The sequence below is a fragment of the Thamnophis sirtalis genome, unplaced genomic scaffold, assembly GCF_051295495.1.
Source record: "Thamnophis sirtalis isolate CommonGarterSnake01/CBP01778 unplaced genomic scaffold, rThaSir2_p1.2 scaffold_2, whole genome shotgun sequence".
Classification (NCBI taxonomy): domain Eukaryota; kingdom Metazoa; phylum Chordata; class Lepidosauria; order Squamata; family Natricidae; genus Thamnophis; species Thamnophis sirtalis.
The window spans coordinates 154,149,393-154,175,413 of record NW_028261382.1 but is presented as its reverse complement, the minus strand read 5'-3'; the positions used below and the strand labels follow the sequence as shown (position 1 = coordinate 154,175,413).

General features: G+C 39.1%; 1 protein-coding gene across 1 annotated transcript; it reads right to left on the bottom strand.

The window, feature by feature from the left end:
- Positions 1–2,934: 2,934 nt before the first annotated feature.
- Positions 2,935–26,021, bottom strand: RAB12 (RAB12, member RAS oncogene family). The gene is made up of 6 exons (XM_087707274.1): positions 25,640–26,021; positions 19,061–19,121; positions 12,266–12,404; positions 11,276–11,365; positions 10,622–10,726; positions 2,935–5,082 (listed from the first exon to the last, which is right to left on the bottom strand). Exons 1-6 carry the CDS (start codon positions 25,878–25,880, stop codon positions 4,969–4,971), a joined length of 750 nt encoding a protein of 249 aa, XP_087563400.1. The 5' UTR covers positions 25,881–26,021; the 3' UTR covers positions 2,935–4,968.

Genomic DNA, 26,021 nt, shown 5'->3' with positions numbered 1-26,021 from the left:
AGAAGGTGGGTGTTGTGGGGCCAAGGGGCCTGGAGCAGGACCTTCCTCCAAATCCGAAGGGCAAGCGAAAAGGTCAGCCTGATCCGCCATTGAAGGCCCAGGAGAAACTGCCATGGCCATAGAGGCCATGGGCAAAAACTCCTGGCCCTCTTCCTCACTATCTGAAACAGGTTGTGCTTGAGCTGGTGGAACCTTCTTGGAGGACTCCTCAGGAGTCACTGAATGAGAGGTTTGCGCCTGGTGCTGGGCCTTGGAGAATTGCTTTTCAAGGGCCTTTTGGCGATGCAACACGTCTTTGTCTGGGCCCAACCACTGCTTAGGCCCAGGCCTGGAGTATTGTTTAGATCCCCTGATGGTCTCCCTGGCAGCCATGCCGGCCTGTAAACGCGTCCACTGGGCTAGCTGAATTGAAAAAAACTGAAGATAATCAGCACCAGAGGCGTGGCTTAATGTTTCAATTCAGTTCTGGGCAGTTTGGCTGTATTTAACCCTTGCTTGGACTCTCCTCTACTTTATCTTCCAAAAATAGAAGCCTATTTCAGAGATGGCTGACCATGCTGAACTATATCAGACTGGCTTAAGTGATATGGTTCATTTTTTGAAAACAGGTTTCTGGCAGAGCTATTGATTATTATTGCTAAAGTGCTACCCATTGTCCTATTTCAGGATTTCTCTGGGCATTCCTTTTTCTTTTCCAGCCCAGTTGTGCCTGTTCCAAACTTATGCATGTATCAAATAGATCATGCTATCTCATCCTACTCTCTTTTCAAATGACACTTCTTTATTAGCGCAAGCTGTACCTGCTGCCACAATCCTAGTGTCAAGGTTCCGACTAATGAAGCCAAGCAATCAGAACTCTGAGACTTGGCTCCTTCTAAACGGTCTTCTTTATTGAGTACATCATATTAAATATAAAACCAATTCTAAATATTTCCCATGGTTTCAGTAAAATTAAAATAGGAAATAAACCTATCCCCAAGTGTCACAGGTCACGTTGGCCAATTAGGTCAATTGGTAGGCTCTCCAGGCACTCTTTCCCCAACCTTATCCGTTACCTGTGGAGATGACCTTGGTTCCCATGAGAAAGCTCTCTGTTGTATCTAATAAGGTATTCCGACCTCCTATACAAACACCACCTGAAACGTTTAGAAATATTACACAACATTACACAACTGTGACACAAGCATAAATATTTAAACAGCCTTGGAGGATCCATTTAAGTCAACTGATTTTCTATTTACTACTGTGCTTTGAGGTACCTTAAAGGTTTTTTGCATGGACAGGATCAGTAACTCTTAAACATATGTGATTTATACTTTAGTTACCAAACTGAATGCCTCCTCTGTGTGAGTGCTTCAGATTATCTATTTAGATTACATCAAAGGAGGCAACCTAGTAATCTCAAAATTGGTCAATTTGTCAGACCCAACTAGCATGTCTAATGGAGACTGTGGAAATTATAGTTAAAAAATAACTGCAGAACAATGCCTCCTCATTTATATTACTCTATAAACAAGCTGGTTTTCTGTGTTTTGATCCCAATTGTTAAATTCTATATTAAGTTTTAGAAAAAAGGTAGTTATTTTTTAAAATGACTTTTTAAATCCCATCTTTGTTATTTTTATAAATAATTCAAGATGACAAACATCTTCTTCCTATTTTCTCCACAATTGCAACCTTGTGAGTTGAGCTACGAGTGATTGGCCTAGTCACCCAGTTGGCTTTTCCTGCCTAAGGCAGAACTAAAACTCAATTTCCTGATTTAAGAAAGCAGTTGAGCAGACAGACCAGAAGCAAGTAACTGACATGAACTTAAAACCTCTACGAATAAAGAGATTAAATGATGATGGTGGTAATTAAGAAATCTAGTGAAACATTGTGAAGAAAGCATTGGCAGCTATACAATTCTGGGCAAAAGCAACATTCTGTTTCCTTTCAGAGACCTTATGTGTTACTTAGGAATTTCCCCCAGGAAAAACTTTCCTGTCATCTTATAGCAAATGCTACCTCTGATGAAAGTAAAATACATGAAATTCTCAGAGCTACTCAGGTCAATAGCATAGTGAGACACACCTAAAGAAGGCAATGAAGAAAATCAGAACACCACAAAGTCCTTTGGAGAAAAACATAATATGTATGTTTGCATTGAGAAGAGTTACCAAATTGGGATGATATAGCATTCTTTTAAAAAGGTGCCACGTAGGCCACAACTTTACTGTATTTTCCATTAACAGAATACAAATATGAAATCATGGTCTTAAATTACAAGAATGTAGATTCTGACAATGCTAAGATAAAATCCTGTCATTAAGAATAATTGGGGTAGTAGACTTATTGTGTAGAGAAGTGGCAATTCCCATCACTGGGAATCTTCAAACAAGGTGGGATAGATGGTGGAAATTTCATACATTCAGGAAGTGCACTTTAATGGTTTTTCAATTATGTGATGATTTCTTATTTACATCCTAATCAATGGTAGGTTTTCTAATTTTCCAGAACTACTGTTAAAAATGGCCCTAGACCTTAAGCCTTAGCTTGGATCATCATTCACTTTTTGTTCCCAAGTAGATCACATTAATGGAACTTCATTAATTATGTTTACCCTAATGTCTGGAAGTGCAAGCTTGCCCTTTTGCATTTATTTGGGGGCAACAATTCTGTTTTTGTATTAAACCTGTAATAAAGAAGAAAATTGCAGTTCAAAGCATCAGTTAAGAAATGTGCAATACACAATAAGCAAAATAGTTTATATAAAGTAAAGCAGTGACACCTGATGGGCTTTCCCTATTACTACAGGTTTTAGCCAAGGCCTTTTAAAGTCTTATTAGATATGGATCATCACCTGAAGGCCTACTAGGCATCAAAAATATATAAATTCCTCCATGGAATATATTAGAAGAAACAGTGCTGGTAAGATATAAACAGGTATACAGATTTGTTTTCTTATACTTTTATTCAAGAATTGAAAGCCAACAACACATTTTAAATACAGGGAAAAATCACCTAAACGTTTATCAAGTTTAAATGTATTGTCCATAAGTCTGTTTTCATTGTTATCACCTATAATACAAGTTTACAGTGGTACAAAAATGGCAAACTTCATCTAATCATCATGGTAAAAAGCCTTAAAGTATCTGTATGAAGAATGACACTTGTATAGGCACATTGTGGTAGAAGAAATACATTTCAATTGTGCATTTTTTATTATTTGGACCTAAATGATTTAAATGAGGTGTACTGAGTTCAATAAAAACTATTTTGTATATTTAAACTGTAGCTTTTTTATGTCTCAGAAATCTGAAGAAAAAATTTCAGAAAAGTCAGAATTCAGACTAATTGCTTAGTATATACAACTGAAGTCCATGCATTGATAAAACTCTTGCTACAGTATCTTAAAGTACTGTAACAAATCCTGCAGGATAGCAGCTTGATTAGGGTTTTAGTCCTAAACACTGATAATGAATTGAATTGCATTGAATTCAATGGAATTCACAACTGAGAAAGCATGCGTAAGATTTGTTGCAAGTCAATACATCCACATATACAGGTTTAACCAACTATAATTTTATCAATTTCTCTCAAAATTGGATCTTCAGGAGGACAGTAATTGAGATTTGGCATTCCAGTAAGGGATGCAGTTCCACTGTTATTCATAAATACAAAAGTTTATTGGCACATCATTAGTATAGAACGACAATGCTTTTCAATACCACAACATTAAAGACTTATCAAGTTATTCAAATACAAAACTACTGGTTTACAACAACTAAGGTATACAGTGCAGATTTAATAAAGATATACCAAAAGATACAGTTCACAAATTCATTATAACCAAAATAAAAACAAAAAAACCCCAATTCCTCTTTAGCTTAGAATTTTTGATTATATATATATACTGTGTATGTGTGTGTATGTATGTATATACGTGTGTGTATGTATGTGTGTATACACACACACACCTACATATATACATACATACACACACACACATATATATCTCACCTCCAATTTATTTCAGACAAATAAACATACATTATTCCTTATAACATAGGAAATGGTTTAAAAATAACTTGAAAAGAATTTATCTATGACAGAAGAAATAACTCTTAAACCTTTTTTAAAAAATAATTTGCAAATATTTTTCTGCTTTATACAGTATTTGACTGCTCATTAATTTATGTTTGGTCAAAGTGCCAATTCATCCTTTAAAAACTACACAGAACACAGTGCCTTGGTATACACAAACAAATGGTCTAGGGTGAAAGTTAATAAATAAAGAAATCCTGCTGACACTATTTGCCTGTGTGTTCAGAATTCAATCCTTCTGCTCTACAACCCCTCTTCACTTCTGTAGTACCTGCCTGAAATCACCTGTTGAAATGATTGGAGGCCTACTATGATACTTGATGGGTTGCACTCAAACCTATCGATCCCTAACCTAGAATAAACCCGTGAGCCCAGTGACCAAGAACTTACTTCTGAATTATCATATACATAAGTGTTTTACCAGCAATTTATTTGAATTTATAAGGGATAATGCTGCTTTAGAAAGCTTTACGTATGTCGAGTTGAATTTAAAACATTTTCTTTAAAAAAGCTATCAAAGCACCACATACTAAGAGATTCTGTTTATTGAGGACTATATTGAGGACTATTACAACGTTTATGTTGAGAATAATTGAGTATGCATTTAATTTCTTATATCCTAGGTTTGGGAGTACTGTACTGTTTCCCACCAAATTGTACAATATTTATAGGGCTGAGAAAGAGAAGTGAAAAAAGGTGTGGAAAGAGCAATACTTAACCAGTTACAGCCTTATCTTATCTAGTTTGCATATCTGCATATTTACAAATTAGTGTGTAATTCTGACTCTGAATCAAAGTGCAACAAACAACTGCCATATGATTGTAGTACAGAATGAAACAGCTCCCCCCTTTTTTTTCCACTCTGGGGCAAGCAATAGCAAGTCAGCAACAACGGACATGAGGTCTTGGAGGAGGCAGTTCTGGTGGAATCTCTGGTTCTGGTTGTAGGGACAGGATGCTGTTGGACAATTCGTTTCTTATTACATCCAAGGGCATCTTAAATGAACACCAAAAACACACATGTCAGCAGCATCTTACACAGAATTCTACTGAAAGCAATATACTTACATCTGTAAGTAAAGGTAGTCCTCAACTTACAACAGTTCATTTAGTGACAAAAGCACAGAAAAAGTGACTTATGACCATTTTTCACACTTGTAGCATCTGCATAGTCACATGATCAAAATTCAGACACTTGGAAACTGGCATGTATTTAGGATGGTTGCAATGTCCTGGGGTCATGTGATCAAGTTTTGTAACCTTCCGACAAGCAAAGTCAATGGGGAAGCCAGATTCATTTAATAACCATGTTACTAACTTAGCAATGGCAGTGATTCACTTAACAAATGTGGCAAGAAAGTTCATAAAATGGGCAAAACTCACTTAACAACTAACTTACTTAGCAACAGAAATTTTGTGCTCAATTGTGGTTGTAACTCTAGAACTATCTGTATATTCTCTCTACATCAATGTCTCTCACTCACATGAAAATGAATGGCTGGGGAATTCTGGGAAATTGACCGTTGGCTTACCTGAATGGTCGTTCTCTAGGCGCTGCGGGAGTGTCCAAGCACTGGTTAACATCAGCTTGCTGCCCAAGGACTGAGTTTAATATTTTTGCAGCTCCGCCTCCTGCTCTGAGAGGCTCAGTTTCAAAAAACGAAAGAGACTCCAAAAAGGTCGTAGATGGAGATGCAGAATGTCCCCCACTGGAGTACAGAACCCCGTGGGCACTTATTCGGGCGGGGTTGGACACTCCCGCAGCGCCTAGAGAACGACCATTCAGATAAGCCAACGGTCATTCTCCTAGGCGCTGCTCGGATATCGTGCGGGCCGAGGTGATGGCAACCAGGAAGGCCGTTTTAAGGGTCAGATGTCGGAGACCAACTGTTGAAAGGGAGGTGCAGACAGAGCTTTTAGCATGACCGACAAGTCCCAGGTTGGGTACCTGTGGATGACAGGACAGAGATTGGTAGCTCCCTTGAGGAAGCTACGGACCTGCAGGTGTCTGGTAAGCGGCAATTGAGAGTCTGTGGACAGGATGGTGGCCAGAGCCGCAGTCTCGCCTGACGCCTGAGAGTGTTAGGGGCGAGGCCTTTGTGCAAACCCTCCTGCAGGAAATCCAGGATCTGCGGAATAGTGGCAGAAGAGGCCACAATCTGATGAGTGTCGCACCAGCGAGAGAAGGAAGCCCAAGTAGCCTCATAGATTCTGACAGTGGAGGGCCGCCTGGATGGTATGGATGACTTTGTCGGAGAACCTGCTGAGTCTCAGGATGTCCCCCTCAAGTGCCAGATGGCCAGCTGCAGCCACTGGGGCTCCGGATGACGAACGGCTCCCTGGCTGAGGGAGATCTGATCCTGAGGTATGCGCCAAGGTGGACTGACAGACAAACTGACCAGATCGGCGAACCAGCACTTCCACTCTCTCTCACAGGATCTTCCTGACCACCAGGGGAATCAGAGGAAGAGGCGGAAATGCGTGCAAGAGTCCTGGTGGCCACGGTGACCAAAGAGCGTCCGTCCCCTCCGCCCCAGGGCAACGGAACCTGGTGAAGTACCGGAGAAGCTGGGTGTTGGCTCGAGTCACGAACAAGTTGACCTGCGGGCTGCCGAACCTCCGCGCCAACTGGCAGAATAAGGCTGGATGGTGGTCTGGATAGTGGTCCTGCTCAACCAGTCTGTCGTCACGTTGTCCTCCCCCGAAATGTGGTCTGCCTGGAGGGAGGTCAGGAACCTTTCTGCCCAGCGGCCTAGCGCCTCCGCTTCCGACATCAGGACCAGAGACCGCGTGCCGCCCTGATGGTTGATATGTTCCTTTGTGGTGATGTTGTCTGTTGTGGCCCTCGATCTGACCGTGGAAATGGCGCATGGCTAGCCTGGTGGCCTGGAGCTCCAGCCAGTTGATGTTGTGGGCGAGCTCCGCCTGTGACCACCGGCCCTGGACCACCTGAGTCTGGAGGTGAGCGCCCCAGCCGAAGAGGCTGGCGTTCGTCGTTATGACCAGGCGCTCTGGTTCCTTGAAGCAGCAGCCCTTCAGAACAGCATCCGTCTGCCACCACCTGAGGGATCGTAGAAGGTAGACGCACTCTCCTCTTGCTGGCCTTGCACCTCTGGAGCAGCAGCAGAAACCACTGGAGCTCTTGCGTATGCAGTCGTGCCCACGGAACCACTGAGATGCACGACACGAGTTTCCCCAGCAGCTGGGAGAGGGAAACTATCGATGCTGACCCCGCCGACAGGATGGACCTCACCAGAGACCTGATGCTGTCTATTCTCTCCTGTGTGAGGAAGACCTTGCAGTCCCTGGAGTCGATCACCATGCCGAGGTGTTGAATTCTGCAGGCGGGGGTCAGATGGCTCTTGGCGAGGTTGACCGAGAACCCGTGTACTTGGAGGACTCGGATGGTGGTGTCCAGGTCTCTCTGGGCCTTCCCCCTGGACGACGAGTGTATGAGGATGTCGTCCAGGTAGCATTCCAGTCTTACCGGGATAGACCATAGATGCGCAGCGATGGCGGCTAGCAGCTTGGTGAAGGTCCGAGGGGCCGATGATAGCCCGAAGGGGAGGGCCCTGTACTGGAAGTGCTGGTTGGCAAACTGGAACCTCAGGAACTTGCAATGCACTGGGTGGATCGGAACATGCAGATACGCCTCCTTCAGATCTATCGAGGTCAAGAGGCCGTCCTGCCTGACGCAGCCCAGGATGGTCTGAAGGGACTGCATCTGGAAGCGCTTGTACGCCAGATACTTGTTGAGTTTCTTGAGGTCCAGTATTGCCCTTACCCCCCGCCCCCCCGAGGATTTGGGAAGCAGCAACAGGATGGAGTAGAAACCTCTGTCTTCCTGGCCCTCGGGAACCTTCTCTATAGCCATTATCTCTAACAAGTGATCCATCTCCGCCCTCATGAGCTGGAACTTGTGGGCTGACCTGGGAGTGGGACAACGGACAAAGGTCCTTGGAAGGAAGGAAAGGAATTCCAGGGTCAAGCCGTGACGGACCGTGTTCTGAATCCAGGTGTCCGTCGTGGTCTCCTCCCACTGGTTGGCGTAAAGCTGGAGATGGCCGCCAATGGGAGGATCCCACTGACGGTCACTTTGACTTAGGGAAGGGACAGTTGGAATACCCCCCGCGGAATGGTTTGCGGAAGCCCTGCTGTCTGTTCCTATCTCTGAAGGAGGATTTGTCCTGGGAGCAGTCCTGGGACTGAGGGTAGGACCGACTGTCCCTCCCCCCGGAGGAGGCGGAAGGCTCAGGACTTCGAAAGGAACTGCGGCGAAAGGGCTGCCCCTTGCGGTTCGGCTTCTTGGTGACAGGGGACAGAACCTTGCGCTTGTCTTTGGACTCCGTTAGAAAGGGGTCCAAGGTCTCTCCGAACAATTTTCCTTCCTTAAACGGAGTGGAAGCTAGTTTCCAGTTGGCTTTCACATTCGCCTGCCAGTGGCGAAGCCATAGCAGACAGCGTGAAGTTACGTTGGAGGCCAGTGCTCTAGAAGAGAACCTGGTGGCGGCAAGGGAGGCGTTGGCAGAATATTCTATGGCTGCTATGATTTTATTAACGTCCTGCCTAGCTCTGGTATCGCCCGCAGGGAGGCCGGCCAACAACTTACGTAACCAGAACAGAGCCACTCTACCAAAATTGAAGAGGACGCTGAAGCCTTCATGGCCCATGACGTGGCCTGGTGGGTCTTATGGGAGACCCACCCAGAGACTCTGCCCTCTTGTCTTCCGCCTTCAAGCCCTCCAGTAAATCAGCCGGAAGGGCAGAATTAGATGTGAGGGAGACAATGGGGTCATCTACCTGGGGAAGCTTTAGCAACTCCTCCAGAGGGGCCTCCATGGAATAGAGCTTCTTGTCCATACCACTAGGATTGGCCATGGTGCCCGGCTGGGCCCATTGACGCTGAATGATGTCTAAAAACAGCTGAGGAGCTGGGACCAGATTCAGAGGAGGGGAAGCCTCCTTGAAAAGTCCCGCACCTGGGTCCTGGGGCCCAATGGGGTCCTTGGTACCCTGAGCCGAAGGCACCTTATTAGCTGGTGCCGGCAGACCCATTTTGGGGTGCCGCCGCCCTGGCCTTGGTTAGGATAGCCCTAAACATGGAGGGGTTGAAAAGACCCAAAGAGGCAGGCGCCTCGGGGGTGGAATTCTCATCTTCTGAGAGCCTTGCAGGAGTCAGGCCGATGGTAATTGAAGGCTCTGAGCAGGTGGAGCTGGAATAATGGCCCCGGCTGAGGAAAGGCCGGAAGCCTGCAGATCTGCGCTTTAGCAAGGGAGAATGGCCTGATTGAAGCCAGAAAACCCCCGCAGCCGCTTGGAACAGTCCAGGGGAGAGGAGAGCCTGCCTGGCAAGCCAAAACTAGGTCCTTGCATTAAGTGCTCTCCGTGCCGATCTGCGAGTGAGGACAGGCAGCGCAGTAATGGTCAGAGCCTCAGAGAAAAAGCGCGCCAAATTGGATTCAAAATGGTGGCCGCAACACACGCGTGCGCCTGGAGCAACATCGGGTGAAGCTGGAGAGCCTAATGCTCCATGCTGGGGACCCTACCTCCCTATCCCTCACCTGGGCTCATTAGCAGCAGCTAACGAGCCTCCCCACGGCAACCAGGAGCCTTTACAATAGAGAAAGTAGGGCGACTGAGTTTTTTGAAACTGAGCCTCTCAGGAGAGCAGGAGGCGGAGCTACAAAAATATTAAACTCAGTCCTTGGGCAGCAAGCTGATGTTAACCCGTGCTTGGACACTTCAAGCAGCGCCTAGGAGAACACATATCTTCAAGTGGCCAAGGTCGATATTGCTTTATATCTATTTTCAAGTTCAAATGGTCATGAATGCCATGCAAAGACTAGTTAATTAGCCTGAGAATGGCAGCATTTTAGTTTTCATACATTGATACAAGTCGCTTTTAAATAAAAAATGAAGAAAACAGAAAAAAATCATTGTATATCATTAAACATAAATTAATTAAATAGAAAAACAATTTTTACTGTGCAACAGGGATATTTTCTTAATCATGTCACTTTGGCCATTATCTGACAGCATTTCTACCTGACAGAATTTCTATCTGACATCAGATTCTGAAGACTCAAAAAAACTTGAAGAGCCTTATGTAGTACCTAAGCTGTAAATATGAGACACCTAATCTAGAATGCAAGCATAATATTGCTTTCACAATCTAGTCTACATTTGTACCTTAAATTTAGATTATGTTAATTTTTTAAGTTATATTAAAGGAGTATCCATACAATTTCATATTCCTTATATACATTAACATTCAACCACATTAATTATATACATTAACATTCAACCACATTAATTATAATAGGAAACATTTTTATTTCTGCCAACTGAAGCAAGCAAAAATAATTCAGAAATTAAAAACTCCTAAAATCGTTTCATAAATATATTTTAAACAGTCAACATATTTAAGGCTGCAATCTTACATACAATTATCTCTGATTAAATTTCACTGAACTTTAGGTTTACTTATGTTAAATATCATAGGAAGTTAACTTCTTACAGTACAAAGATCATTTACCTTTTTTAAAATGTCATCAACTAGTTTTAAAAATATTTCATCCACATTAAAATTATCCTTGGCACTAGCTTCACAAAAACGCATCCCAGTTATCTGCTGAGCAAACTATTAGGGGGGAAAAAATAAAGGTTTATATTATTGTGTCAATTCAGTCTCAAAAATCAAATCATCTTTCAACGAATTGAAAAAATAATCCTAAAACTTACTGTATATTACAATAACGTTAGGTAATTTTAACTATAAATAGTTAATTTATATTCATTTTTTTAAAAATAGTTAACATTGAAAATATGCTGATCTAGTCTTTAAAAATTTTATTTTTACTGTCATTATGGTAATTTCTAGTCCTAGCAAATCTTTATTTTCTTGCAAATTCCTCAGTGTCAGAAATCCTCTGAAAAATGACACTATTTTTTACACATCGAGATTTGGAAACTGACATAAGAGATATAGATTCCTGATGTAAATTAATCAGAAATCCTTAGTGATCACATTACTGGTTTATTCTGTATATCACTTGTAAGACCTTCGTCCTAAGAAACACTTAAGGCAAACAAATGGAAATAGATTTGATATTACAAATATATTCAGTGTTAAGCTTCTGTGAACTTCACATTTTCATAAGAATGAATGTTGACTTTTATCTTCACCTACTTTTTCTCCTTGTTGCCGACTAATCTCTCTGTCCACTTCACAGTCTAACTTATTTCCAACCAATAGTAACTCTGCATCTTCGGAGGCATACTGGAAAGAAAAAAAGAAATAAAACCCACAAAGTTATGCACTCGATTGTTTCCAGATGAGGCTCTAGTTTTCATATAAAAGAGTGAAGATATTAGACCATAGTATGTTCTTTATAAGACACACTGTTGATCTGTGAACATATTATCATGAAAGATTATGCTTTATTTTGGTGGCTTGTTGCTGCATATTGTTTTTAATACAAATTTACTATTATTATGTAACTATAAAGTAATTGAAAAACTGATAGAAAAATAATATAGTAAATACTTTTAGATAGGCAAGGCTTTGTCTCAATACTTACAACTATAACTATGTAAAAAGCTGCCAAACTTAGTGGTATTTTTTTTTTAATGTTTAGAGGTCAGCCTGTCCAATACCTTGCTACCACTTAATGCTTAAATATCAATCAATGAAATGTAAAAGTCATAATGTAAAAGTCATAAATATTTTCTATTTTTAAAAGGTCATATAACTCATTTGTGTAATTTAAATTTTAATGTTTAACAATGTGGAAATACCTGATTATGCAATACTGTAGAGCAGTGTTTTTCAACCACTGTGCCGCGGCACACTAGTGTGCCGTGACATACTGTAAGGTGTGCCGTGGGAAAATTACTTTATATATAGTCAATATAGGCACAGAGTTAAATTTTTTAAACATTTTCTAATGGTGGTGTGCCTCGTGATTTTTTTCATGAAAAAAGTGTGCCTTTGCACAAAAAAGATTGAAAAACACTGCTGTAGAGAACTTATAGTTAACACACAAAAGATCTAGAATAGATAATAGCCACATTTCAATAGGAGAACTCTTCAGAACTGCACTGCCATGTTTAGTATTGACATTAAACCTATTTTAAGGACCAAATTAAGTCCTGTTGGTTTTGGGAGACTGAAGCTTACCTTATCAATCATTTTCATCCATTTTGGCAAATCATCAAATGTCTCCTTCTTTGTGATGTCATATACCAATATTATTCCCTTGGCACTTCTGTAATAAGCTGAGGTAATGCTGTTGAATCTTTCTTGACCTGCTGTGTCCCTAAGAAGCAGCAGCAAATGCGGATACAAATATTTTATCAGTTTACAGATCATCTCAAATTTCTACAATATACAAAACTTTATATCTTAAAGTTTGCATTGTTCCTACCAAACAGGCAAGAGTTAAAAAAGAAAGAAAAAGAAAAAAAAACCTCCCCCAAATAACTTCTTGTAAAGAAATGTGCATGCAGAAGCTATCATTTCTATGTATGTATTCAGTGAGTGATTGCAGTGGTAAATTCATACAAGACAACTATGTGACTGGATTCAAGCATGCAATATGATGACCATAAATCTTGTTATTAGTGGCCTAGCTTCTACTTTAGAATCTCACCAACTATGGCTAGACATATATTGTGGGATATTGAAAAACAACAACACAAGAGCATAAGCCAGGTGAAAGTTCAAAGAAATGAGACATGGAGTTACATAATCTCAGGGTTTTAGTGAGATAAGATGTCACTTTATGGCTTCCTCTGATAGTACAAGGCAGAGAGAAGTATCCAGACATGCTCCATTTGCTCATGGGCAACATTGATGGCAAGAGATAGGCCTTGAGCATATGTTTCATGTTCCTTCATAGTCAAATCACTTATCTCAAAAGAAACACATTTTCTCATAATTAAATCCTCATGGTTCCAATGAAAGATTCAAAGGCATTGTATGTTAAGGTTCATAAGAGAGTTTGTTTTTAGAATTTCAATCCTGCTTGAAATAGAATAACTATTAGTTTTCATCAAGGTATAGCTACCATTTTTAATAAAAGGATTTAGGAACACTGGTACAGGTTTTATTCATGTGGAACAGAAAGTCCTTTCAGTTTGTCATACTGTTTTAAGTTTTCTAGGAAGAGATGAATACTTATTAAGGTTATTCTTTTAGTTTTCTTTGTCAACAATTCTGTAATTGCTAACTTTACTATAACAACACTGTCACTCTAAATGGTTCCAGATGGAGCAATTGTGAATAAATATCCTTCATTTTCTTTTTATTCCTAATTGCCCCACCCCATTTTGTAAGCATCCCAGAGTCACTTAGGTAGTGTGTGTGTGTGTGAGAGAGAGAGAGATAAATTGAATAAATAGATAAAATAAAGTTGAAATTATCCTGTAAGCTGTAAATTTTTTTAAATAAAATTCCTTACATAAAATATGCATACTTTAATTTGAATACTTTGACTTCTTAAAGGAAGGAAGCTCTAATCTTGTTCCAATCAGTTGCCTTAAACAAAGCACAAGCATTTCCATACATACATACATACATACATACATACATACATACATACATACATATCTTACATTAATAAACTCAAATATCAATGTACCATAAGTACCTTCAGACAGGGCATTTAATACTTTTAGGGTGCATATTTTATGAATATTGGAATAATTAAATATTAAATATTATCTACTCAAAAACCTATGCCCTTATGAATCTCTTTTTCCTGAACGGGGAAAGTTAGATTTTTTGTATAATACTAGTCTTTCAAGTGGCATTCTCATTTATCGACATAATTTTTTTTTATGAGGAGGGCTTGCAATTCTGGTACTTTTTTCTAAGATCCTGACCAGGAAAAGCAAATACTATCTTATTAGCACCTTTTTATAAAACACGTTACAATTTTCATTTTTGTATTATAGGGAAAAGAGTATGACTCTACATACTTGACAAAGAAAAAGGCAGTGTAGGGGAGCTTGGTATGCAGGACCGAGAAGCTGTATTTTATCTACATTTTCTAGATGTCAGAAGGTAGATTTGGCATACTGTGAAGAGCTTTTGCCACGATATGATTAGGGAAAGGATTTACATAGCTTCAGTATCAGGAATATCTTTCAAAGTAAGTTCTTCTAGGATAATAGACTTGATCAAAATTCCCCAAATATTGCATTTTCTTATCTAAGACAGAATGCAAAATATGCCAAACTACATTCTTAGGTCACAACAAATAATCCATTAAATGATGTCAGAAAACGTACAAATGGTTGAAGGCTTGAAGTTTATAGGAAGGCATTAATTCTCTGAGACTATTAAATTCCTTAAAGACAAATTATTCTTGATATTAATATTAAAACAGATATTTAAGGAAATCAATTTTACTGGCCTGGAAACATGGGGGAGGGGCAAAGGAGGCCTAAACATCTCTTTCAGTTAGAAACCGACATGTCACATAACTCTGAACTGCAGTGTCTTCCCAAGGCCCTTTTCTGGGGCTTAAGAGCATAAGTGCTGAAAACTAAGCTAGGAAAAACACACAAAAACCATAAAGTATGTTCTAACATAGGTATAAAGAACTCCTTATTTTCCTCAAATACAGGCCCGCTCCCATATATGGCCCCACCCATCTTGTTATCAACACTCCTCCCATGACTATTGGTAGCCCCTAGCAATTGATAGCCCCATATGACAGTTCTGAGATTCATTAAACTCAATGCACATACAAAAATGTTTCTGTATGCACAGCAAGATTATTTCCCCCCCCCCAATCTCTCTTTCTTAACAAGATTGGGTTGAAGGTTCTTCCAATCAACAAGATAAATGTTTACAGAGACAAAATAGCTACAGTGGAAGACAAGCCATAAACACTTCAGTATGCATATACTGAAGACTTAATAGTACCAAAGAACACAAACAGCAGTACTATATAAAAAATTCCACAGAAGACAATGCTATACCTTAGATATATTCATTACAAAACATGTATGCATTCCCTGAGTTCTTCATTTACAAATCCTAGCAGATTCTAAGGGTGGATATAAATCTATTGAATCCATAGCTCAAATATAACTTTCTATTCAATAGTGCAGAATAAGGAAATATTCTTCCCCGAAAATAAGAGTTATTTTCTTTTGACCCCCGAAATGAGTGCTTGGTCTTATTATCTGGGAGGTTTTATTATTTTGAGGTGCAGGAGGTGCCAAGCGTGGTCACCTCATGGCTGTGGCTATGTTGCAATATTTTCGCGGAGGGCTTATTTTAGTTCATGCGCTTTAAAAGCCCAATTGGGCTTATTATCCGGGGAGGTCTTATTTTCGGGGAAACAGGATATATGTAAAAACCCAGGAGCTGCTCTCCCACTTTAGACAGAGAAACAAATGTTTGGCTAGTTTCCATTATTATCAGTATCTATCATTATCATGTATATTTAGCATTACAATGACAATTTTTACAAGGAGGCCCAAGCTGCATAATCATTTTCATGCCATTGAAGTATATATTGGCTCCTTACATAATTGTTTTGTTCTTAACCATAGGTTTAACAATATTTTTACCCTGGCATCTTCCCTGTTGACATTTACTCTCTAAGGATTTTTAAGAGGCTTAAATATAAAGGCATACTTAAAATGAAAATCATATACTTGAACTCTAGCTTTGATTAAATAATTGTTTTGTGCTAAACACAAGATAACAGAATACAGGAAACATTAAAACGAACAATACTGATTTAACTGTGTAATTGAAACTAAAGTGTCCTGCAAACTGGATCCCCCGCAACATCCAACCTAGAATTCCTTGATTGCTCTCCCATCCAATGCTAATCAGGTTTATTTTTAAAGGAAATAAAAGATAAGCAGAAACATCTGAATCTGAAGCCCAGATTCTTTAACGTTCTTTCTGTTTAATTCTACAGCTGAAGTAAGTTCTTAAGAAAATTATGCAACAGTGATAGAGTAAGTTTCCCAGTTTTTAGAAGATGAATTGGGAAATGGTGGAGAAAGGACAATTCTATCGCTTCAATGAGAAATTTGCCCAAATAATGAAATATAGAGTATCCGTCACATCTGTATTGTGAAAGTCTTTCATCTAAAGTGAGTCTTCATTAATTCAAATGGATGAGAAAAACCCTTGTGTGCTTTACTCACCTTCACTGAATTGAAAAAAAAACAAACCCTTCCAATTGTTAGAAAGAAACAATTGTATGGTCATTTCCAAGGTGGGACTAAAAAATGCAGAACAGTTTGAAGTAGAGGAAAAATTTATTCCAAGATCAGAGTACAAGATCTACTGATCAGAGGTGGCCCTCCCCCACAAGCCCCTGTCCTTGTTCCTCAAAAGCTCACAAAAGATGTAGCCATCTTCTAGGAATTCCAAAAAGGGTGTTTAACTGGAATCCCCAAAGGGACGCTCTGCAGTCAGGCACCCTGTTTTGTTCTGGGGTTTGTTTATTTTTTTGCTTGTTTAGCATTGCAGTTAGTCGTGGCAATCTGTCTGGGGAAAGGATATTTTATTATTTAAGATCTTTCGCATTCTGAAAAGAATGCACACATTTTGCTATTTTGAATCTTTGACTCAAATCTGTTGCATCTTCTCAGTCTTTGTTTCTAATGTAATTTCTAACCTTTTTCCCCTGGAAAGGGTGGAGAGATTTGAATGACATGGAACACAGAGAAGATTGAATGACACAGAGGGTTTGATTTTCTTTTCATAAGCTTCAAGGAAAAGCTTTACATACATAGTCTGAATATTAAACAACTAAATAGGCAAACAACATTAGCAAATTTTATTATATATTAATATGCTCTACATGGGGCAGCCCTTGAAGAGCATTCGGAGACTTCAGCTTGTCCAGAATGCAGCCACGCGAGCGATTGTGGGTGCACCTCGGTACACGCATGTTACACCTATCCTCCGTGAGCTGCACTGGCTGCCTGTTGGTCTCCGGACGCGCTTCAAGGTGCTAGTCATTACTTTAAAAGCCCTACATGGTATCAGACCTGGGTACTTGAGAGACCGCCTCCTGCCAATTACCTCCATACGACCAATTAGATCCCACAGATTAGGCCTCCTCCAAATACCATCAGCTAGCCAATGTTGACTGTCGACCCCTCGGGGGGGGGGGCTTCTCTGTGGCTGCTCCGGCCCTCTGGAACGATCTCCCTGTGGAGATTCGGACCCTCACCACTCTTCTGGCTTTCCGCAAAGCCGTCAAGACCTGGCTGTTCCGGCAGGCCTGGGGCTGATGAGTTCCCAGCCCCACTTGAATTGCTGTGATTGTTGTGTAGCTTTTAATCTGTTTTTTGTATCTTGTTTTTGTCTTGTTTGTTTTTTGTATCTCCCCCTTCCCCTCTTGTTTGTTAGCCGCCCTGAGTCCCTCGGGAATAGGGCAGCATACAAGTATAATAAACATACAAACATACATACATAAAGTATAGGAAATCTCATATGACCTTTATTTTCAATGAAATGCTATTCCATTTATTTAAGCCCTAAATTTAATGTATTTTAAACAAATATTTATTGGACTATTTAAAGAAATACTATGCATGGAGAATTTCAGAACTCAAAGGGTCTCTATTGTGTGCTAGTAGAGATTTAACACCCAGTAGCTTTTCAAAAGCTAAACTGTTCTGTATCACTCTAACCAAGCCACAATAATTGGTTAACTTTACTGCAAAAGACAGTGGCACATTAAAAAAATCTACATTACCTCATTATTAGCTTCAGTACAAACCATCATGGCTAACCATCATTCTGGCTCAAGTACCAATTCTGTGGCCTTAGGATTCCAGATGGGAACACAGATGAGGAATGAAGTCATGCCAATAATTTTCAAGTATTAGAGTAACGGATGATACGAAAGATGCAACAGCAATTAACTCAGATGGAAGCAAAACAAACACAAGGTGCGACAAACAGACTTGATGGTGACCTGCCAAGAGGAGTTAGTAAACTGAATTGACTGTATCTGTGCAAGAGAAGTATCACTAAACTGTTTCCATGGTATTATCCACACAACCACTGCATCCCCCTCACCCCTACCAGGCTGTTAACATATCTACTGGTTATTACTACTATTAATTATGCAAGAAGTACTATTAATAAACTGGGCTAATAACATTAGCTAGCTTGTCTAAATAAAGCTGAATTAATCTCTCACAACAGCTATTTTCACACCGCTGAATAATTTTGCGATAAGTAATGTGCTAGTTTAAAATTTTATCAGAATGAAATAACATCAAAATTGCTTATGACAATCATCACACATATTTTGGTGATAAGGAATTAAAAACTATATTTTTTTTCCTTATTAGAAAACACCAATCACAGAGAACAGTATTTTTTTCATTTCATTTAATTTCATATCATAGATGGGAAAGACTTTCCTAACGCTATTCAAGTTTAATATGTGAATAAACTACCAATCAAATAATATTTTTATTCAAAAAATGATGCTGGAATCGCTGTACTATAATTGTTCCTTTTGAATGTATGTTTTTCTATAAGAAAGTTAGACAACTCAACTCAGTTTTTTTAAAAGCCAAAAAACAATTGCTAATTGATCAAGTACGAAATCATTGAAATATATTCTCCTTATTTAACTGATCTTTTTAAAGTTGCTGAAGTTTGAAGTTGTACAGCATATACATTTAATAATTTTTAAGCAACTTAAAAAACAATTTAATGAATTATTAATTATTGTAAACTGATTTGGCTAAATATAGGAACACAACAGTTCGATAAATAATATATGTCCATTTCAAATTGGTATTTCTACTTTCTGATCACTATTTCACAAATTGCTTGTTCCTATGCTGTGTGAGAGAAAAAATTCAGCAGCAAGTGAATTAAAAGTTAATTATATTAGGCAGCATACCACAACCATGCAAGAAAACAAAACTTAAAAGAACATTCTGCTGGTTGCATTTTTGTTTTACTTACCAGATTTGTAATCTAATTTTCTTTCCTCTTAGCTCTACTGTTTTGATTTTAAAATCAACACCTATAAATAAAATATAGTAAATAAAAGAGGAAGAATAAGCAGCAAATGCAAATACAAGTATGATAATATTTTGCTTGTTCATATGTAAGCAAGCTGAACATGAAGACTTGTACTATCTGGGAGACAAAAGATAGATATTGTATATGGATCTTAAGCACTGCAAAACTGAAAATGCTTTCAATAAGTATAACAATTTCGATGTTATGATTACTTAACTTAAACTAGACATGCCTCATACCTTGACCAGTTTTATAGGAACCATCTGAAACTTTACATTAAAAAATGCTTCTTGTATGATCTAACTTAGTGGAAGGAAAAATCATGCTAGAAAAATCAAGGCTGATTTCTTAATGAAAGGAATTTTGTTCAATTTTAGTGTGCTCATAAAATTTATATGGCATTCTGATATATTTTTGTTTCACTATTGTAAATAAAAATCCCAAAACCTCAAAAAATTATTTTCCATTAAGTCCATATATCATATATATTCCCCAAGTATTATAACAGTATATTGAAATCTGATCTTGAGAATACACTACAAATGGATGAGATAACTGGTAAGCCATGAGTGCCATATCACTGGCTTCACACAATATTTATTAGAAATACATTAGACTCACAGAAAACATTATTCATTTACAAAGTAAAGATATACTACATACACAGACAATATTCTCTAATGTACATAAAATATGACACAAACGGTTTTTAATGAAATATTGATCAAGATCTGCATAGCATTCAAGTTGTTTTATGTGCTCCGGGGGGAGGGGAAAACGGGCCTGTTTTTTGTCAAAAAATTTGCATGCGTAGCTTTATGGAGGCTTATAGAGTGCTGCTGGAGGCTAGAGGGGGCAAAAAACGGGCTGTTTTTTCCTCATTTCTGCCCTGCCCAGCCCCCAGGAGCTCTCTGAAAGCCTCCATAAGGATATACACAGCCATTTTGGTGAAGGGGCGTGGCTTCGGGAGGCAAAAAAATGCTGAATTCAGTGTATAAGACACATCCAGATTTTCAGCCTCTTTTTTGAGGAAAAAAGGTGCGTCTTATACTCCGAAAAATATGGTACTTACATTCTCCCCCAATCTAGAGGCTTTATCTCTAAGTCACAGGAAGGAAAATTAAGTGTAGAGACAATTATTAGCAGGTACTCTTTGGCACCGTTAATGTATTAGGAGAGGATCACCAAGGGTTGCTTACAAAAACATAAAAGCAGCACTTTGTGTTCTTGAAGAAGACAGGTGAGAATTATGATAGGCAGAGAAGAAAATGCACAGGAAAGCAATTAAAGGGGTTGGCAATTCCTATTTATTTACATGATAGAAGGTTATGTTTCTTCACAAAGGCCATCCTTTTGAGTGATATGCCAAAATCACATTCAGAAGTGATCTCTTTGCATCCATTAGAGCAATGGTTCTCAACCTGTGGGTTGGGACCCCTTTGGGGGTCGAACAACCCTTTCACAGGGGTCGCCTAAGAATATAGGAAAACACATATTTTCGAAAAAATATGGAAAACATAAAATAATTTTATGGTTGGGGGTCATCACAACATGAGCAACTGTATTAAAGGGTCGCGGCATTAGGAAGGTTGAGCCCCTCTGCATTAGAGTATATTACCAGATAGCAATGCATAGAACTGCAATCGATGTAAGCTATGTCAATTGGGGAACAAGTAGGCCAAAGGGCAGAAAAGCAAATACAGAATTAGAGGTGGCCCAGCATAACAAAATCACATGTTAGAAAGATGGCCTTCATAATGCTGCAATAGACTGTAAAATCAAAATCATGTTTTATCAGTGCTGTTTACAGCTGTGCAACTCTGCAAGTCACACCAATCAGCATAGAGTTCAGTGTTTTCTGAAAAATGATAGGATAAAATCATAAATAACATTGGTGTGAAATTCTCACAGCAATTTTCCTACAACCTAGTAGATATATCTTGCAAGTCATATAATCATTGAAAATAATAAGAATCTGTTTATTATTCAAAACCAACAGTGAAGTTAATCATAAAATAAAATCATCCCTATTTTGCTTCTTCTTATACTACTTTAGATGTTTATAACTCGACACTGATTTCGATTCTTATTTCAAAACCAGCATTTATTTACTATACTATATATTTTGAAGGCTGTCACAAATGGTCCAATCCAGAATAAATGTGTTGCCTCTCAGTTCAGAAGCTGAAAATCCTGCTAGTATTTGAACTCCCTCATGTCTCTAGGGCTGACAGAAAGAGCTACCTGCTGAAGGATGTCAGCTGTCCTCATATAAGGAAGAGAACTTCTTTCACCCAGTATAGAAACAAAACTTAATTTATCAAAATTTGAGCTCAGTTCCTGCATTCTTCAGGAGAATGCACAGAAGGGACAATCTTCAGCGGGGTGCGGGAATGGAACTGAGATCTTTAGAATCTGTTTCTCCACTTGGCCAATGGAGTTTAGCTCCTCTCTACACACTGAAAGAAACACATTTGGTGGGGAGCAGAAACCAGCAAAGATTGCAAAGGTGATCACATGATTGTAGGATGCTTGGCAACCAATCCAAGCACATAGATCATGATCATGTGACTGCAGGGGAAAAAAGTTTTTAAAGTAGCCAGGTTGTTTCCAAGGCTGTTGCAACTTCAACCAGTCATTAAATAACCAGTCTTAACATATGACTACCTATAAGTACAGTAGTAAAGCCTTTATATCTATTGTCTAAGAAGTGAGTACTTGGTTTGTTGAAATCCAGAGGTTTTGTCCATTATGTTTTCACCATTGCTTTGTAATGGCATTAGACCAAGTTATATTTAAGATACTAAAGTTGATTTCAAACTTATATTTTGGGGACATTAGTGTCTTATATTTTGGGGACATTAGCCAAAGTAACATTATTTTACCTATAATATAACTATATTCTGATTTAAGTTACATGGTTTATAGCAATTAATCCAACATTAAATAAAAATAAAAACCATCTTTTAATCCTAAAAAAGGAAAACAAATCAAGTGTGAACTATTACATTTAAAAATCTAATGAATATAGTATATGCAAATTGTGCATTGCACATTGTGATGATTTTACTTTATAGGTTATACAGCACAGTCCCCAACCTTTCTGGCTTGGTGGAGGCAGCACGTAGAGGGGATGGTTTGGGGCATGTGAACGCTGCTTTTCAAATGCAGCTTCGTGTGCATACTCACTCATCACTTCCACCATTTGGTTCCGAAGGGGCTCAGTAGAACTTTACTAAAGTGCTGTTGGAAGCTCCTGGGAAAGGTCATTCTGAATTCTGTCATTAAATGTTACCAACATATTCTCTCTCCTTTCAACTGCTAAAATCTTGGTGGCAATCTTATACTATTATCTGACTGTAGCAGTAGACTAGTCAAGACAAGCTACTGATGATTAATAGACAAAATGATTTGGGAAGTAGAAAACCACTACTTAGGATAGTGTACTATCTGAGGAGTTGGAGTATGCAGCTTTGAAATGTTGTTTATTTGATCCTACTCCTGCAATTTGTTTAGGCAAGTATTTGCTCAACATATCAGCTGCATCTATTCTTGAAAAAGATAAATGAAACAGATCAAATAAACATGTTATTTACAACAAACTTCTGAACTGCCCTTCAACTCAGAAAGGAGACAATGTAAATTTGTCCAAAAATTTACATGTGAGTTGTATATTCATATAGAGGCTTAGGATTATGTAGTAAACTAAGCTACATAATACTAAGTAACTAAGTAATCAACCAACAAATCAAGTAACCAACCAAAGTATGAATATGTGAGATAAAGAAATAGTTTATCATTTTGGCCGACTGTGTGGCATAATAGCTATTTTCATACTGTAAAGCACAAGAAAGGAAGATGAGAAATAGATTTGAATTTTCTGTTCCAGATTTTAAGAGCATTTTGTACATTATGTAGGAAATATCAGATACTAAAACACTAAAAACAAATACAAAATTTAAAAAAATTATATGAGTCAGAGCTATTCATTAACTTCTGCAATCTTTGTTTCCAGTTTCTAAAGTTAGTGTACATATGAGTGTTGGTAAGTTACTATTAAAAGTAACATGTATTGCAACCTGGTACATGTTTACACAGAAGTAAGTCCTCCTGATTGCAACGAGATATGCTTCAAGGTATAGGACCAAAGCCAAAGTAACATTATTATACTTATAATATAACTATATTCTGATTTAAGTTACATGGTTTATAGCAATTAATCCAACATTAAATAAAAAGAAAAACCATCTTTTAATCCTAAAAAATAAAAAAAAATCAAGTGTGAACTATTACGTTTAAAAATCTAATGGATATAGTATATGCAAATCATACGTATCAAAATATATTTCAGTGAGTCTTGAATAAATCCATTTAAATGTATATCGACCTATCATTAACATGAGTAAAATGAGAAACATATAGAAAGATTCCCTGTAATTTTATATAGTGGACAGTCCTATAAAGTTTCACAAGAATACAAACATCATTGAACTTGAGTTAAATATTACATGATTGCTGTAAGGTTCTACTATAGTAAATGAATTAATAGGAATAAAGAATGCAGACAGTTAAAACATGCTACCAGCCACATTAAAGCCAAATCCCCCTATTCTCAAGTTCCAGCTGCATTTTTTTCACAACTATGAAATGGCCTGTGAAATAAACAAACAATAAACATGTTTATTTCACAAATATTTTAGGAAAGATAAATCTGATCTGGTCTGATCAAGGTAATTAATTTCTTAATTTGTCTATTCCAATAAGAATAACCTATCTATTTACAGGTACAATGAACTGCTAAAATTACGTATGTGGTTTTTGTAGTGTATTTCACAACAGTGGTTTTCAAGACATATTAGGAAATGTTTCTTTTAAGAGGTCACTACTGTCAGTATAATTTTTACGAAAAGCAACTTGCTCATCAACATCAGTTTTCATGTGTTGATTAGGAAACCCACAGATGTAACAAATGCATTCCATTAACTCAAACTAGAAATTCTTTCCAGTTCAAATTAAGCATACAATCCAAGAAGTTTACCAAGAGACAAAAGAAATGTGTGGTATTATTAGAAGCAGGAATTCTATAAATTACTAAAAGTAATCCATAAAGGTTTCACTCAAAAGAATTGTATTAAAATACTAAAGTTGCAGTCCTAACTACACCTTGCAGTAAATCCTATTGCAAACAGTGAAATTTACTTTTGAAAAAATATGCATAGCACTGCCAAAGACAATCTGTTTTTCCTTAGGAAAAACATAATAAACCATAGAGGAGTATTTCAAATGGTTGATAATTTTAAAATATTTCTCTGACCTGTTTCTATGTTGTCAAATGTAGTACAGGTTTTTCTGGATACCAAGCCAAAGAAACAATCTTATACTTTAAAGTCTCCCCCCCCCCCCGCCTTGTTCCAATGAGAAAAAGCTACCATGCTGCAGTTAAGCACAACAATCTAGAAAGGTACAAGCTAGATCACAGTTGGCCATGGCCATTTATATCCAAATGGTCAAAAAGAGTTTCAGAATGTGCCCACCATAGCAGTGGACAGACACCGTATTGTGATTATTTAAGATCTATTGATGCTTGGTTAAAAAGAACTTTATAATTTTCTTTTAGGGTGCCTTTAAATCGGAAATTGTCTGGACAAGTTGCTACAGTTTTCTTGGCAAGATTTTGGAAGAAGCTTGCCATTGCCTTCTTCTTAGGGATCAGTGTGAGTGACTGGCCCAAGGTCACCCAGCTTGCTTTGTGCCTAAAATGGAACTGGAACTCAAGGTCTCCCAGTTTCTAGTCTGGTGCTTTAACCCCTTCATGAAACAGGCACTCTAGTCTTCTAAATAGCCAAACTTAATCACAGAAATAAATTTTGGGAGAATTTTTTTTCTTAATGAAAGAACAATTCTTGTGATTTTAATCGAGCATTGTGGGTTCTTACAGCTTACACTTTTATGAAGCAAAAGAATGTTAGTTCTGATGAGTGCTGGGCACATATCCCAGATGTAAGTGCACAAAAAAGTATATAAAGGGACTGATGTCTTGGCAACCTTATTTTTTCATTTCTTCCCCGATGAATCAAGAAATACTGCCTCCCCATCCCGTGAAAATAAAAAAAAGCACTCGATCTGGACATGTTTTAAGATGTATGACTTTTCACTCCCAGAATTTTGCAGCTGGGGAAGCCCTGGGAGTTAGAAGTTACACATATTTATTTCTAAAAGTAGAATTCCCCCGACGTACATCCTGCAAGTTATTGTCGTCATGCTAAGCATTTCTGATTGGGTCACCCGCGCGTGTGGAAGCGAGGGAAGAGGATTTCTGGCCAGGCGTTGTTAGGGATATTAGGGAAAAGAAAAGGCGGAAGAGTCCGAAGAGCAAAAATTCAACACTTGCCCAGCCTTGAACGGCGCCCTCGGCTGCCTTCCCGACCGCCTCCCCCCCATTTCCCCGCATACGCCTCTCCCGCGACCTGGCGCCGTCCACCTCCCCAAGGCAAGGTCTCTTCCCGGCCACTCTCGTACCTACGGTGGACTTGCAGGCCTCGCAGAAAGTGTCGTCCGTGAAGCGCTCCATCAGGCTGGTCTTGCCGACGCCCCGCGAGCCGATGATGATCACCTGCAGCTTGAAGTCGGCCGGCCGCGGCGGCTGTTTCCTTCGGCGGGCCTGAGGCCCCGACAGCGCCGGGGAGACCCCGGCCGAGCCCAGCCCTCCGCCGCCGCCGAGCCCCGGCCCCCTGCGCTGAAGTCCAGAGCCCGGCTCCATCCACTCATATGTGGCTCGCGCGGCCCACTCCCCGCCACCTCAGTCAGGGCCCGGCCCGAGACCGGTTGCCCTCGCCCACCGTGCGCGACACCTTGGCCCGGCCTGAGAAGAGGAGAAGAAACAGCAAAAGAAAACCCAGCT